Raw genomic sequence first — 17257 nt, 5'->3', positions numbered from 1 at the left:
TTTCCCTCCACTTATTTGTTTCTGCGGTCCTCAATTTTTCCAGTTCCTTTAACATTTGTCACAGATCTCTTCCACGTCCCCTGACCGGGTCCTGTGACTCACGCCTTATTTGTTCATATACACTGCTATCTGCAAACATTTCATTTGCTGTTTGATCACATTTGTTGAATCTATTCACCATGATTCTGCTTTGTGGATATTAATACCGATAATGTACAGTTATTTTAAATACAGTTATTTTTTTTGTTCTTATCACATTGGAGATCAATTAGCCATGATTGTGTCTTCTTGAATGATATGAATTCCAAAATATACAATTGTTTCAATTTCTCAAATCTCTTATGTAGTTTTCCTGTTCATGTTGACCATTCAAATTCCAGATTCACTCACTGTACATTTAGTCAATCTTCAGTCTCGTCGAGGATTATAATAGCTATCCTTGGTTTACACATTGGATGAAATCTTTATGCAGCATTTATAATTTGTGTCCATGTGATATTTATCGATGGCTCATTTTACAGTATTTATTTATTTGAAAGGTCAAGTTGCCCCACTAATCATTGCTGCTAAAAAACCTTATTTTTCTATTAGCTGACTCAAATTACAAGAGATACTCGCTTGGATTCAACTTTCGCAATGACTTCTTTAGTATTCATCTGTTTTTCACAATGTTTGATTTGCTAAGTCCATTGACGGAAAATGCTGTTGTTACATGAGGATGTCTTTTCCTTGCACTCAAGACTTGAAAATGCTGCTGGGAAGATCATAGAAGGTTCAGAGATTCGTTCGCCACCCTCCTCCTAGACGCTGCTGAGAGTCCTATCTCTCTCCCTGCACTGTCAGCGGCACACTCATTGAATCACATGTGAATTCACTCTCCTTTTTAGAAGTCACTGACAAACTCGGCTTCCTGGATCACTTGATTCTTCCCCCAAGTAATCCTTCAAGGTCCGTCAGGTTAGGGTTTAGGGCAGAGAACCAATGCATTTGCACAAACTCCTACTTTCCGCACTGGATTTGTCCTTGGCCTCACCTCCAAGTGCTCCTCTGTGAGATCTGGTCATTGCATACCATTTGCATCTTGATCCATTCAGCGAGTGCACATTACGTTTTGCGGCACTCAGAAGCAGAAAACAGCACCTCCAAACAGTGTTTTCAAGGTATTTTATTTATTTAATCATGTGCAGCAGCAGCGTGTAATGGCCAATGCGTTTCATCCATGTCCTTAAACAGGGCCATAGAGATGTATGTGCTGAAAGCTTGTTTAAAGGGGCCAATGCCCCTCCCCGCACCTCAACTAAAACTTTACAAGACCTTTTTCCTTTTATGTCAGTACACAGATATACTGTCCATCCACTGATTTTTATACATCAATTTTCTCATTTAAAACATTTCTAATTAAATACAGATTAGAAGAATATGTTTTATATAAAGGTTTATATATTTGTGACATATATTACGATTTAGGTACAGGATAGAAGGGATATGGGATAATCAGTGGATAAGGGTATTAATAATCAGGTGTTAACTTTAATACCGGAGTAATAATAATAAGTGATGAAAATAAGTGACATTTATAGAGCGCATGGCTACCTCCAATGGGGGTGTCCAGGTGCTAGTTGCAGATACTCAGTGAGGAAAAATGGTGGGCAGAGGTACGGCAGGCTAAAGAGCCAGGTTTTCACTGCTTTCCTAAATGCCAATTCTGACTCTATCAAACGCAAATGGATAGGCAAGGAATTTCAAAGAGATTCAGTTCTCACAGAGAACGCTCGGCCACCTATCCTGGCCTTAGAGAAGCGGGGAATCCTTTTTGAAAACTAATTAACTATTTGGTAAGTGATTGTAAAATTAACTAGAAGAAGTTTTAGGGGTATGATTTGAGGATATATAGGTATTGGGTGGAGGAGTGTTTTATTGTCCAGGTATTAATGTTAATACCCAGAAATTGCTTGTTCAATACAAGCCATAGGAAATCCCCTTTGGACAACCAAACAAATTTAACAACAGCCACCAAAATCCACGGGGACACCACGCAGATGAAAAGCTTTTCGCGCAAACTTGCCCCTTGATAAAGTACAATGAACAACACATAGAGGCTATCTAAATTGATGTAACTGGTGAAACCACATATTCCGTGAGAACAGAATACAATTCTATGGCAGGACCGGAGGCTTCTGATTATGCTTTCTCTTTTTCTTTACTGCAAACACAGCAGCCAATGAAAGTAAAACTACAACAAATAAAAACTTCAATACCCATGAGGCTTTGAACCACGCCTCCTTAGTCACAGCCAATCACTTCATTATCAAGTATACAAAGTAGAGAGACACCAATCTGGCTTCCTCTTTCTTTGCTGCTCCGCAGCCCAAATAAGTGCCTCTCTACTCTGTATACTTGCACTGTGTTAGAGTTTTTTATATTAAGTGATCTACATATATATATATTTTCTAATGATATTATATTCCTATAATAGCGCGCTGTGGCTCTTCTTACTTGCTTGTGGGGGCGTGTATGCGGCTTGCGTGCGCTGCTCGTGACGCGCCTCTTGGTGTTTCCTTTCGCTTCGGAGCGCGGCTTTGCCTGCCCGCTCGGTGTCCCGTAGCCCCCGTCACAAGCACGTGTTGCGATTTAGCAGATTCCCGTGTGCCCCTGTTTCCCAGCGTGCGTCTCCAGGGCTCGCGAGCGTCTCTGTACGCGTGCAGCCCCGTATACAGTGCCTACAGACGCTCTGCCCCCGGCTGAAGTGGGGGCGAACATGCAGCTGGCCAGGAGCCATTGAGGCCGTTTTATCGACCAAAAGGCAGCGTTTTTTACCCAGTTTTGCAACGAGTGCAACAGGCATTAACCCCTGACTTCCCAGAGCTTTGGAAAGCCTATGTAATTTTTGGAGGCCCTTTTCTGAGACCAGATAGGGGCTTTACTACCTCCATTAGTCCTAGAGTGGGACTTTATATATATTTTCAGTGACTTTGGTATAGGTTCCTCTTGGCCCAATGTACACTCCTATGCTAAGTTATACAAATCTAAAGAGGATTCCACAGGTGAGACGCCCGACCCGACCCGTCCTCAGTCATCTCCTGTCCCGGTGCATGATACCACTACTGATGCTGATACCGACACTGATTCTTCACAGGCTTCCAAGCCTCATAAGTGCGCTAAGAAGCCTAAGCACTCTTCCTCCCCTGTTAACCCTTCGCCCTTCATGTTCGACCCCTGCGGTGGCTGAGTATCTACAGACACACTAGCACAAAGCTTTTGATAAAGAGCTTAGGGTCGTTTGAAGTCAGAATGTCCTCGTCCAGACCTTGCCCACAAAGTAGCCCTTACCCCGACATAGACACCTCGATGACTACCTTTTTAAAGAAATATATAAAGGATCCCAAGAAGGGGATTGACCACACCCTCCGGGTGTGCCAACATAAGCTCCTTGACCTTTCGGGTCCGTTAGCTAAGATTCTGGAATTGGCCCTCCAGGCTCAGGAGACGGGTGAGTCTATCCACCCTGAGGTCCTGGCCGGTTGTGCGCAAAGGGCGATTTGCTTGCTTGGAAACGCTAATTGCGCCCTGGCTTCAGAAAGACACAAATCCGTACTACTCAGGATTGATCCACAGTTGGTGAAATTGGCTTCATCGGAACCGGCCCTCTGGCTGAGGGCCTACTCTTTGGTGACAAATTTGTAAAAGATATCGCCAAGTTCGTTAGCACTTACGCTTCCCTCGACAAATCCCAGGCTTCATTGAAAAGAGTGCTGCACCAGGTCTCTGGTAGGGCCCGGCGTGGCAGAGGATGCTCAACCGGCCGCTACTCGAATACAAGTTCTCAGCGAGGATATGCCCCGAGACGTGGCAGAGGTTACACCCAAGAGCCGGAGCAGGCTGCTTTCTATCCTTCCAGGTCGCATGGCTACAGAGGCCGTTTCAACCGGGGTGTTTGCGAGGATATAAGAATTTTGACACCCAATCCTCTGGTAAGTCCTGTGTGTCCATTGATCCCCCTCGGGGTCAGATTGTTGCATTTTGTGGCCAATTGGACGAGTCTCACCTCAGATGTGTGGGTTCTTCAAACTGTACAGGGTTACCAGATAGAACTGTTAGACTGTCCCCGTCAAGCTTTCCCTCCCCGCCCTCTCCTTTGTCCCCTTCATGAACAGAGTTTTATAGACTCAGAACTAGAAGAGCTTTTGGCCAAACGGCCCATTGCCGTGGGACCCTTTATTCCCAAAGGGTGTTGCAGCAACGTCTTTTTGGGAATAAAGGAGGAGGACAGCGCCTGGTGTTAAACTAGGGAGATTTCAATCCTTATGTAGTTTATCGACATTTCAAGATGGAAGGCATCCATCTTTTGAGAGATCTCCTGTTGGAAGGAGATTGGATGGTCCGGCTGGACCTGAAGGATGCGTATCTGACTGTCCCAGTTTGCCTCTAGCATCAAAAATTCTTGCAATTTCAATGGAAAGGGCGTTGGTACCGTTATCAAACTCTCCCCTTTGGCCTGTCATCAACTCCGTGGGTCTTCACCAAACTCCTGAAGCCCGTGGCCTCCCGCCTCCGGGAGATGGGGGTTCGCCTCATTGTGTACTTAGACGACAGGTTGATTCTGGGCCAGGATCGGACTCTGCTTCTCACTCATTTGGAGTGGACGACGTCCCTGTTACAGAATCTGGGTTTTGTTATCAATTCCAAAAAATCAGTACTGATTCCGAGTCAACAGATGGAGTTTCTGGGATTCCTGATAGATTCCATCTTGGCCCAACTCCTCCTTCCAGTAACCAATATCAGATCCATAAAGAGAGAGATCAGAGCCACCTTGTCCAAACAATTGATTTCTCTGCGAGTTCTAGCAAGAATAGTGGGGCTTCTTGTGTCATCGATTCAGGCCATTTTTCCGGGTCCCTTACATTACAGGGCCCTTCAGAGACTCAAGATTTATTATATTCAAAAGAGGTTTCATTATGATCATCTCATTCCCTTATCCCCGGAAGCCCGGGAAGAGCTTTAATGGTGGTTGGAGCACATGACGACCTGGAACGGCCAGGCAATTTCTGGCGCAGCCCCGTAGGTGGTTGTCGAATCAGACGCCAGCCAATGGGGTTGGGGTGCTCGCTGTGGGGATTTTACCACAGGAGGCAGATGGTCAGCCGAAGAATTAGAATTACACATAAACTGCCTAGAACTCTTTTGCCATCAGGTCCATCTCACTCCTGAAGAGCAATTGCTGCTTCGAATGGACAATGTCTCAGTGGTGAGATACATCAATCGGTTAGGGGGGACGGAATTCTGGCATTTTTGCCTGGCCCGCAAGATCTCGGTGGTGGCAGAGTATCTTCCAGGGAAGCTCAACCAGGTGGCGGATTGGAACTCCAGATTTCTCCGAGATTTCAGCGATTGGAGGCTTCATCCCTCGCTGTTTGTTCAGATCATGGATATGCGAGGCCCTTGCCGGATAGACCTGTTTGCCTCTCGCCTCAATGCCCAACTGCCCCTGTTCTTCAGCTGGAGACCGGATCAGATGGCGATGGGAACGGACGCGTTCCTTCACCATTGGGGACATCAGAGGAATTATGCCTTTCCTCAGTTTGACCTGATTCCGAGGGTGGCGGCCTTTGTCCGTCGACAGAGAGCTTCATTAGTGTTGGTGACACCTTTGTGGAAGACTCAGTCGTGTTTTCCCACACTATTGGAGTTATCTGCGGATCTTCCGTTTCAACTTCCGGTGTTCCCGACTCTACTCCAGGATCCAGTGGGGCCAGGCCATCCACTGGTCCTTCATAATCAATTAATACTGATGGTATGGACGCTCTCAGGAGACATGAGAGCATTGCAGGACTTTCACAGGCAGCTGCCAGCTTTATGCAACAAGTGTGGGCTCCTTCCACCAGAAAACGATATTCAGCTTCATGGAAGAGATGGGTGGGTTGGTGCCTTCAAAGCCAGGTGGGTCCCATGGGATCAAATGGAACTGAGATTTTGAATTTCCTGTCTGAATGTGCGGAATCAGGCCTTGCTTACAGGTCGGTAAATAATTTCAGATCCGCTATTTCTGCTGGACATGATCAGATTGATGGTAAGCCTGTGGGGATGCATCCCCTGGTTTGTAAATTACTTAAGGGCGTCCGGGTGGCCAACCCTCGTCGTGCCCAGGTATTCCACTTTATGGGATGTTTCTAAAGTGCTCTCCCTTCTGGAATCCTGGCCGGATAATGTTGACTTGTCTTTAAAACAGCTTTCTGCCAAGCTTACAATGTTGCTTTGCCTCATTTCATGTCGAAGAGTGTCTGATGTGCGAGCTTTAGATCTGGCTGGAAGGATGTTTTCTCCTCAAGGGGTCTCTTTTGTGATCTCAAGACGGACCAAGACCATGTCTCGTTCGGTGGAGTATCCTTCTTTTCCTCATAATAACAATTTATGTGTTTTGCAATGTTTGACGTGTTATGAGGAACGTACGTTTGCACATAGATCTGATCCTTTGGGTCAATTGCTGATTTCTGTCCAGAAGCTGTTTAAACCAGACTCTGCTGCCACCTTAGCTAGATGGGTGAGATGGGTGATGTCCGAGGCAGGTATTGATATCTCCGTTTATGGTGCCCACTCTGCCAGAGGGGTTATGGCCTCCAAAGCCTAATTGTTAGGCTCCAGGTTGGAAGATATATTCAAAGCAGCTGACTGATCTTGTGATTCAATGTTTAAAGTGTTTTATTATAAACCTATTCCTCATGTTTCTGATGCTGTGATTGATGAGCTTTGCCCCAGCATAATCAGAAGCCTCCGGTCCTGCCATAGAATACAACATTTTCTACCTATCGCAACAAGAATTTTAGATTCTATTAAGGACACAGAGGCGAGGATTATCCCACCCGTTAGGACAGTTTATGCAACTGTAAAGTTGTTTTGATGTTATAAGTGTTTTAACAACTTGAAAATTAAGTTGTGGGCTCCCTTTCTCAACCTTGTTTTTCTGTTTTAGGAAATGATTCCAACAAGAGTTGATTACATACTCCGGATGGAGCTACTGTGCCTTCCTGACAGAAGCGGATGTCTTCGTTTGCTGTGGACTGTTCTCCATTGAGAATTCTTACAGGAACTGTTCATCTCTCAGTTGAGAGTTTAAGACTTTGTTTGTTCTTATTGGACTGAGTTTGCGCAAAGAAAGAGGAAGCCAGATTGGTGTCTCTCTACTTTGTATACTTGAAAATGCAGTGATTGGCTGTGACTAAGGAGGCGTGGTTCAAAGCCTCATGGGTATTGAAGTTTTTATTTGTTGTAGTTTTACTTTCATTGGCTGCTGTGTTTGAAGTAAAGAAATAGAGAAAGCATAATCCTCGCCTCCGTGTCCTTAATAGATCCTTGTCGTGATAGCTAGAATATTTTGTATTCACGCCTCGTGATTAATTACGGATTGCTTTCAGTTTCAAATGATTGTCACAATAACTTGTGCAAAAAGAACTAGCAAAGAGCAAATCTGTTTTATTTTTTAGTTAAAAATAAGCCCCTTGAAAGATTGCAGCACTACACGTTTTTCATTAAATTTTGGATTGAAAAAATGGCACGGACTACATTTCCAATGAACGCTAAGCACCAAAAACCGGAAGTGCAGCACATTTAAGAAAAGTAAGCGGAGCAGCGGGGATTCGTACCACGCGATAAGGTAAGACTCGAGACAGTGAAATCATGTGCAGAGTTCGCCACAAGGAATTAGGTTGGAACCTAAGAGCCTTTCCTCGTTATTACAGGCTTTCGCCAGACATTAACCACATAAACTGAAACTAGACTAGTGGAGTCCACGCCCACGATCCCACAAGGTAGTAGTGGCTATAAAGTCGGTTTTTGGCTACAAAGTCCTTTTTTGAATTCACAAATGTTTTATCGCAGTTAAAAATGGAGGTTTGATAAGGGCTTTTTTTGTAGGAAGAAAGTATTGGGATCACCGTGAGAGGAACAGCTAAACAAGTGACAATGTAAGAGACAAGTCAGCTTGCTCGATATAGTGTATGGAGGTGTTACAATGAAAAAATTGGTATTGCCAGTGGTTCGTTTTTTGATTCTTGTCTCCAGATTTAGATGGCATCTTTAAATTCACTAGATTTGCCGTTCTAAACTGCTAATGAGGTAATACTAAGTAGCAATAAGAGGTGCAGAGTTGCAAGGGGAGGTACCCGGACATCTAGTTGTACTGAAAGAGCTCTTTTTCTTTTCCAGCTTTGAGGTCCTGATGAGAATCCTGGGATTTGAGGGGGTTTCAAAGGCGTAGACCTTCATTTTCAAGCCATTAGAATTGAGAATCATTTCAATTGGTTGATTCATTGTATATATTTTGTGTAATGTGTTTTCTATGGCTTGTATTGAACAAACCTGAGACTTTGAAAAAATTGTTGTTTTTGGTTTGAAAGGATACTGTGAGTGTGATTGCTGAATGATGTGGTGAGTGACAAAAGGGTTGAATGCAAATATATGGGATTGTATGAAGATGGTGGGAAGGGTGATAAAAGAATGATAGTAAAGTACATCAATAACTTAGAGGGTGACATTGTTGGTATGTGCAAGCGTTTTGAGAATGTTTTGATTTTTTGTGATGAAATAATTTAAATAAATGAAACTTTTGATTAACTCAGATGGAAAAAGAGGTCCATGGTATATGTTGTTTAATTTCAATATGTACCCTCGGAAATAAACTAGAGTGAATAGGCATCAGTACTGGCAGTTCTGATGTTCTTTGTTCAATTGAGGCTTGGCCTTACTGATTAGAGCCCAAACCCAGTTTTGGTATTGGAGCAGGGTATTGAATTTGTCAGCATAGGAGATCATGTTGAGTCTGTGTGATCTGACAGTACTGGCCAAGGGGCCATGTACGTGTTGAAGATAGTGAAACTGAGGGATGATCCTTAGGGATGCTGCAGATGATCTTCTTGGTTTTCGACTTGAACGGTGGGAGACTCATCCTGTGGGTTCCTCTGGAGAGGTAATAGTTGATCCATTTGAGAGCATCTTCCTGGATTCTGATGTGGTGGAGTCTGTTGTTGAAAATGTGATGGGAGACGATGTCAAAGGTGGGAGACAGGTTCAGAAGTATTACGGCTGCTGTTTCACCATGGACCAGGAGAGCCCTGATGTCATTGGTGGCTGTGATCAGGGCTGTCTCAAGTCTAAGTTTGCCTTGGAATCCAGAATGGAAGTGGTCCAGGAGGTTGTAAATTCCAGGTTTTCGGTGAGATGCTGGTTAGTTTATTTCTCAAAAACCTTTGCTAGAAAGGAGAGCAGGTTGATGGACTGGTAGTTCTTCAGTTCTGATGGGTTGATGGATGGTTTCTTCAGGAGGGGCCTCACTTCAGCCTTTTTCTCGTCCTCAGTGAAGTAGTCCATGGTGATGGAGGTGTTCAGAACCTTTTTGTGCTCATTGCCGATTGTCTTCCTTTAAAGATTGAAGACATGGGGGCACGGGTCCGTGGGTGCACCAGAGTATATGTAGTTAATTATGGAGATAGTGGCTGGAGTTGTGAGAGAGTCCCAGTGGGTGATAAGGTGTTCGGGTTTGTGTTTGTGGGTGTGGGTGTGAGAAGTTCGATGCTGTCAGTGGGTCGAGGTTTGAAGTTTTTGCAGATGACAGAGATCTTGTTGTGGAAGAGGTTCACCATACACTTCAAGGGATATAGAGATAATTAGTAGGGAAGTGTATTAATACTCATGTATTCATTTTAGTACCTGGGTGTTTATTTTAAATTCCCGAATTTAGAGGGTGTATAATACCAAAATAATTTAAAAGCTGCAAATTAAAGTTTTAGGAATGGGATGCAAGGGATATATAAGTATTGGGTAGAGAAGTGAATTAATAGTCTGGTATAAATGGTAATACCTGAGTGTTCATGTTTAATTTATTTAATTATAGGGATTATATTTATACAATATATATATATTTTTAATGAATAACTACAAAACCTTCAAAGACGGGCTGTAGGGGATATGGAGAATTGAGTGAGAAGTGCATTAATACTCAGGTATTAATCATGATAACTGAGTATTCATTTTGAACTGATATTCTCACACATTTGAAATTGCATAATTAAACTAAATGTAGGAGACACATTACTGACTTTAAATAAACATTATTAGCTAATAGTACACAATTAACAATATTGTATAACAAATATAAACATCAATGTTAATATTTTATGTAAATTATAAAAAACATACTAAGTTTAATAATACAAATATGCATCCAAATGATTTTTATAAATCAGATTGTTTCTTACAAATAAACAAAGCAACTTATTTTACAACTATATTAAACATAATTTAAATAGTAGAACATAACATAATTATATTTCTTTTTTGAAACATTTTCCCATGGTTTTCCATTGACTTTAATTGGAGAAATTGTCCTTTTTTGTTTTTTTTTTTACTTTCAGATTTGGCGTAAACGGTCTCTCTTATAGTTATAGGGCCAGATGTAGGTAATTCCTATTTACCGATTCATAAATACCGAATTTTACCGATTCGGTATTTATGAATCGGTAAATATGAAGGTGGAAGATGTAGGTAATTCTTAAATTAGAATTACCGATTCGGTAACAATCGGTATTTACCGATTCGGTAAAACCCGAATCGGTATTGCCCATTGATTCCTATGGGCCTTGAAGCCCATAGGAATCAATGGCCAATACCGATTCGGTATTTACCGAATCGGTAAATACCGAATCCTGCAAGGGTGCAGGGGGTGTACTTTGACACCCTCTAGCACTCCAAATACAGGCATGTGTGCCATGTGGCACACAGACATGCCCTAAGGGCATGTCTGTGTGCCACATGGCACAGGTGTGCATGCACAGATGTGCATGCACACCTGAATTCGGTATTTTACCACCCAATAGGATTGGGTGGTTAAATACCGACTCTTAAGGGCCTGTGGCACTCTCAGGAGTGTCCCCTACATGTGGAATTACCAAATCGGTAGAATTACCAATTCGGTATTTTACAGAATCGGTAAATTTACCGAAACGGTAAATTTACCGATTCTGTAAAATGCTGGCCCCTACATGCCGAATCCTAAATACCGGTCGGTAACGGCCGAAATCGGCCGTTACCGACCGGTATTTCCTCTCCTACATCTGGCCCTTTGTCTCTTATAGTCGATGGAGCATTGTGGTCAAAATAGGATGCAAGGAGGAGCTGCAGCCAATTAAGAACATTTTACTTTACGTTTTAAACATATTGGTGGTTTAACTTATTGTAAGGAGAGATGGGGCGAGTTAGATAGATTTTGTATAATAAAAAATGTATATTATTTTTGTTTACCCACTTTCACATCCCTGTGCAGATTGTGTTAATATGCGCGCATAAGGATGGTTGGTTTTTTTTCAACTTAAATTGAAATAATTTGGGAAAAAATCATGAATACACTTTTTAAACCTATTTGAAATAAAAGCAACATTGTAACTTTTTTTAAGTCAGTTTTTTATCATTCTTCCATTTTAGAAGAAAAATACCACACCTATTAAGAAAGAAACTCAGGATTCTTGGATAGATTGCTTTTGGATAAGGGTCTTGGAGCTGGATGCTTTATTTTTACATATTTACAACTGAAGATTTTGGGGAATTTCGATTTTTTGGAATAACTTTTTTTGTGGATTGCTGAAAAATTGAACATTGGACATTTAAAAAAAGAAAAGTGTGAATGGTTATATCTGGATTTAGATTCACCTCATTGGATTGTTGGATACTTGGGACCCTTAGTGACAGGGTTTAAGAAATATCACCAAAAGTCGAAGAAAGAAGACAACTGCAGGTAGTAACAAAAACTATTCTTTCATTTAAAGAAAAGTTTATTTTAAAAAAAATAGTAATTTTAGACGATATTAGTTGATATATGAAATATTGTCTAAGTAGTCTACAGCTCCCATATATGGAAATTGGTCGATTTTTACCAATAGTCTTTCAGACTGCCAAACAATGATTGTGCCATTCTCATTTCCTTAAAGCTTTGTTCTTTCTTCAAAATGTCTAGGAAATAATCCTGGTAGGGTGAGTTTCTCCTACGGAGCTGATTAAGAAGTGTGCCAACCTTCTGTGGTATAATTCGTGTTTGCACCTCACTCTAAGCAGGTCAAGTTGAGGATTGCTTCCCATGGAGTAAGTATACACTAATGGGATGGCAATATTGTTAATGTTGGCATGAATAGTGTACATTTGGGTGAATGGATGGGCAGTTGACTTAAACGTTCCATCCATCAACCTAATTTCAGTAGTCTCCAGGGTTGCTAAGTTAAGGACTGTCCTAAAGATTAGTAATAGTTTGAGAGGGTTCTTGTTATCATACAATAAGTTCAATAGTAAAAGAAACAGTATGTTCAGGGGGGTAATAATGTCAGAAGAGGATTATGGTGTTATTCTTTTGCAATTACTTGCTTGTCTTTGTCTCTGAGCCTTTCTCTTTAAATTAGGTATTTGGGGCATATTACTGGCAATGTGCATGGGTATATTTTCAGATACATCCCTCAAAACTAAGCCAAAGAGTTGATTTAAGGTGGCTGCTGGTATTTTTATTTGCTGAACGTTTTCTCTAACTTCAGTATCCATAGCAGAAGCAGAGTGGTTATGCTCTGTGATTATTTCCACAGTGATACCCAGAGTAACCACTCTACCTTTGCAATAGGATGAAAACTGTTCAACACACCTGCAATGACTCATGGGCCCAGCTAACCTCTCCTTAGAATAAATGTAGTCAACAAACTTTAACAGGCTATTTCTACATCTGGATTCAATGTAGCCTCTTTGTCTTGATTTGTCCATGCTTCACTGATCTGTTGGAAAAAAAAAGTCTGCCTCCAATACATGCCTCCGTGGATGACCGCTGGGCTTGTGTGCATTCCCTCTTGAGAGCCACACACAAAAGAAGCTTATGTATGACCTGACGGACCCTGCTGGGTGAATAACTAGCTTGATTTGGGGGGTGGGGATTAGCACAGCCCAATTTACACCTGAACAGGCTATGCCCTGTATCCTCACAATAGGCCTAATGAACCTGTATTGTCACTCAAGCAAGCTTAGGCCAGAGCAGGGGAGGTAGAGAATTCAGTGCACTTCAAAGCCACAGTCTAGAAGCTTCTATCAGTGGAAGAACTGCTTTTCTGCTATGCTGACCTGCTTCCTGCGGCCCTCCTTGCCTGGGTGAGAAGGACTAGACCCATATCACCTGAAACTTAAACCCAGAGTGCCTCAAGGGCTGGTCTTCTTGTCTCCTGATTTGAAGTCTTAGGGACATAAAGGACTTCTAACCCATCTGCACTTGCCCCTGGACTTTGTCATCTGTGAGTCTGTTCTGCAAAGCTAATCTAGTCCTGGACCCTTGGAATGGACCTGAAGGGCAATTCCAGCAAAACAGACGCATTAGTGATGATTGCACAGCTCAGAGCTGGTTGGCGCTTTTTGCTTCTAAGTGCTTTTCTACTGTTTATCCTTTAAAATTCAGAACTCAAGTTCTACTTATTAGATTAATGTTGTTAGTCTTATTTTATTTATCATATTTTGTTCTATTCTGCAAACCAGATAAGGTATATTTTATGTGGTGTTTTGGAGAAGTGTGGCTCAATGGTTAGAGCGGCAGACCCTGATGCAGAGGTCTAGCCCGGGACCAGGGTTCAATTCCCCGCCTCGACGGGTCTTGGGCTCAAAATTCCACGGACCTGATAATTTTCGCCTCGGTGCCTATTGCAATCATGTAGTCCCACTCTGCAACTCTGGGCAATAGCTTGCTTAATCTCCACAATGGCCCCCACAACGCTAAGGATGCCTGGCCTCCACCTTGGGGTTGCCCAGGAGTGGACGCCTCACAAGGAAAGCCAGGATGGGTTCCACAGCGGTATTCGTACAAGCGCCTTGAGACACTTGCGGGTGAGTAGTGCGCTATACAAGTATCAATTTACAATTTACAACCATGTTGCCCAAAACCTTATACATTGCATCTTATGTTAAGCCTAAGTTCAGCCTGCCTGCTCTGGAGGTGAGCACAGGTTTATTTAGGGTATGTTGATGAATTACCCTGACTACGATTGTGGTTCCTACTTGGACAGGCTGCATACCTCACCAAACCAGAAACACAATTTCTAACAGATTTTTACTAAATATTTTACAAAAGGTACGTTTAAAAAGTCACATATAACCTGCTCAAAGCCTCTAAAAGCCTAAGCCTCCAAATGTCAGCCAGGATCTTTATAGTTCCTTGATTAGATGTGAATTGTCTCCCAGAGCTGAGACAAAAGCAATTGGTCTAGGGTCTATGCCTACCCTACCATTGGCAGGTGTAAAGTACACCTGGGCATGCCTCCCTTTTGTCATGCTAGACAGGCAAGCTCCAATCTGATTGGGAGAGGAGCTGTAGTATAGATATTGAGTGACCACATGGGAGGCGTTTCTCCCACTAACATGGCCTTAGGAGCTTTACACAGGGAAGGAAATGTTCTGCCATGTTGTATTTAAGTAAAGTGGGCACTCTGGGATTGTTTGCAGTAGGACATTGCCGGTGTCACAGAGTTGAGGAGGCTGACTGTGACGCTTTACCTAGGGAAATGCCTTGGTTGTTCTCGCTCGCGATATTGAGGAACCAAGAGTTCCCTTTGATTTGGCAGGGTATTTTTTCCAGGGTAGGCAGTCTAGGTCAGCGGTAGTGGGACACCCATTTGATCATTGAGCAACCAGCCAGTAGGAAGGAGGAGCTGGTTTCATCAGACACAAAGCTAGACTTGACAATAAAAGGGGGGTGTGAAGAAGATGAGGGAAACACTACGCTTGTGCCAAGAGAAGGGTGATCAGGAGTCGAGATGCCCAAAGAGACCCACACCCAAGACGATGACGCGAAGATTGCTGAACCACAGTGGAGCGACAACGGGACACTGCACCCAGCTATGCCCCAGGAGGAGTTTGGCTTTCTCAAATATGTGACCAGTTACAATTCCGGGTCGCAAAGAAAGTGGCGGCAGAGTCGAGGTAGGACTGGGACCTAAAATAAAGAGATTTTGGAGTGGGAGGGTTTATATTGTGTGGGTGGTATACTCGGTGGGGTTTTGGAATGTTAGAACCTACCTTACTCAAGTTAGGTACGCTCTCATGGATCGCACATACACAAGAAGGTGGTGGGCTAATCATACCTGAGAAATACAAACATATACATTCTCGCATGTACTGTCCTACCCAGCCTATTAGAGATGTGGTTGAATCTCCCCTTCCCTTTTTGTCTCAAATAATAATGGAGAGGATTTTTTACAGTTATTAGGCAAGAGAAATGCCTACAGTAATAAGATAACTCTCCCCTCATTCAATTAATGGATAAGAGTGCTACTGGATCCTTTAAATTTACTTCGGTTCTTTTGGTATTATATTCCTTTTGTGTGTGTGGTGATTGGTTCCATTTTTTCTTTGTGTCACCGGTGATACTACCCCTCACAGGACTAATGACACCATCCTCCTTCCCATTTACACCCCAGTGAAGACAAAGGCACTATATCATTAACCCTTAAGCTGGAAACCCTACCTGTGAAACATTTGGATAAGAGGTTTTCTTTTATCAAGGGTGATGGTGGGGAAGAAAATCCTTCTGGAAGAAAAAGAGAAAAGAGAAGAAATAAACTACAGCGCTCTAGTAACTGTAAAAATACATCCATATAACAGAAAACTCCCATATCTTGCATCATATATCGCATGCCAAAGTACAGGCACACATGATATGCTGCTAAAGTAAGTGGGGTCAACCCTGGAAACATTTTCCTTACCACTGTCAAACTAGTGACAGCATAAATGTCACACCCCTGGGTGCCTTTTTCATAATCAATCAATCAATAAAACTTTATTTCAGCTGTATGCCACAAAAGCACGAGCTATAAAATAATATACAATTAAATCAAGTTAATATATATACTATAAAAAGTGCAACGTTGTAAACATTAGGACAGCCAATGACTCCTTACTATTATTTTTCATTATACTACTGGGCCTGGAAGATAGAATAAAGACTGACTGCACCTGCGGCTGAGACAAGTGAGGACACCTGAATGGCTAGACATGCTTCTACTTGCACCCATGACAAGTGGATCCAAGGGTCAGTTGGCTGACCTGTTAAGCTACATGTACACAAAAGCTGCAAGAAGCTCACTTCCCTATTAGAGCACAGAGGACCATTTTCAACTGGAACTGCCCTGAACCCCGCACAATGCACCTGTAAAAGTCAGTCCTTACTCCCCTAGGACTGATCCCGAGGTCCTAGAACCCTTGACTGGTGTCAAACTGTACTCCACCTGCCTAACCCTAAAAGCTAAACTTAGAAAAATGTTGTTAAATTTCAATGTATACCTAACACACCCAGGCATATACAAATGCAGATACTGACAGACCCAGACAAACACTAATGCAGCCACTGGCACACCCAGGTGCATAATGATACAGACAATAACACACACAGCTAATCACTAATGTACTCAGTAACACACTCAGGCACATACTGATGCATTACACTAAGACATTCGAGCGCATACCTATACAGGCACTCACACTCCCAGCCAATCACTAATGCAGCCACTGACACACTGACCATTCAATGAGATAGTCAAGCACATACCAATGCAGTCACTCACACACCCAACAATAAACTAATCCAGCCAATGACATACCTAGGCATACACATATGTATACCTGACATACCCAGGCATATACCAATGCAGGTATTGAGAAACTTAGCCAAATACTAATGCAGCCACTGCAACACCTAGGCACACAATGATACAGACAGTAACACACCCAGCTAATCACTATTGTACCCAATAACACACTCAGGCACACATTGATGCATTCATTCTGGAAACAATTCCGAAACTATGGCCAAAGTGCCTTCTGACCTAAGGGGGCATTGCCGCTGTGCCTGACTTGACCATACGTTCCACTACATTTTTCACCGTAGCTGCAAATCCAGTACAGCGGGTCTGATGCCCACCAGCATCCATTTAACACCTTCAGTTCCAGTGGAAAGTTTTTACATTGTCCTACAGGTTTAAGGCACTGCCTGCTGCTTGAGTGCCACTCTACTGCAGTTATTTTCATTTCTCGTCCATATTAGGATATATAAAGGCAATTATGTTCCTAAGGTTGCTCCGTGGAGCATACCTACTGTGCTGCAGCTCCTCACTTAGTTACCATATACACAAACTGGCCGCTCATGTGCACCTTAAACAGCACTGGCCCATTTCTTTTTGCCACTCACCATATATCCTCAGGCTGG

The 17257-nt window shown here is 42.7% G+C and overlaps 1 protein-coding gene across 1 annotated transcript in view; it reads right to left on the bottom strand.

Moving 5' to 3' along the window:
- LOC144803766 (uncharacterized) overlaps positions 1–17257 on the bottom strand; it is a 451660-nt gene that overhangs the window by 227307 nt on the left and 207096 nt on the right. Inside the window, exon 4 of the mRNA XM_078671876.1 lies at positions 15521–15583. Coding sequence (XP_078528002.1) covers positions 15521–15583 — 63 coding nt within the window. The remainder of the gene's footprint in view (positions 1–15520; positions 15584–17257) is intronic.

Source organism: Lissotriton helveticus, chromosome 1_2 (assembly GCF_964261635.1).
Source record: "Lissotriton helveticus chromosome 1_2, aLisHel1.1, whole genome shotgun sequence".
Classification (NCBI taxonomy): Eukaryota; Metazoa; Chordata; class Amphibia; order Caudata; family Salamandridae; genus Lissotriton; species Lissotriton helveticus.
The sequence above is the reverse complement of the archived record's forward strand: the minus strand, read 5'-3'. Positions and strand labels throughout refer to the sequence as shown.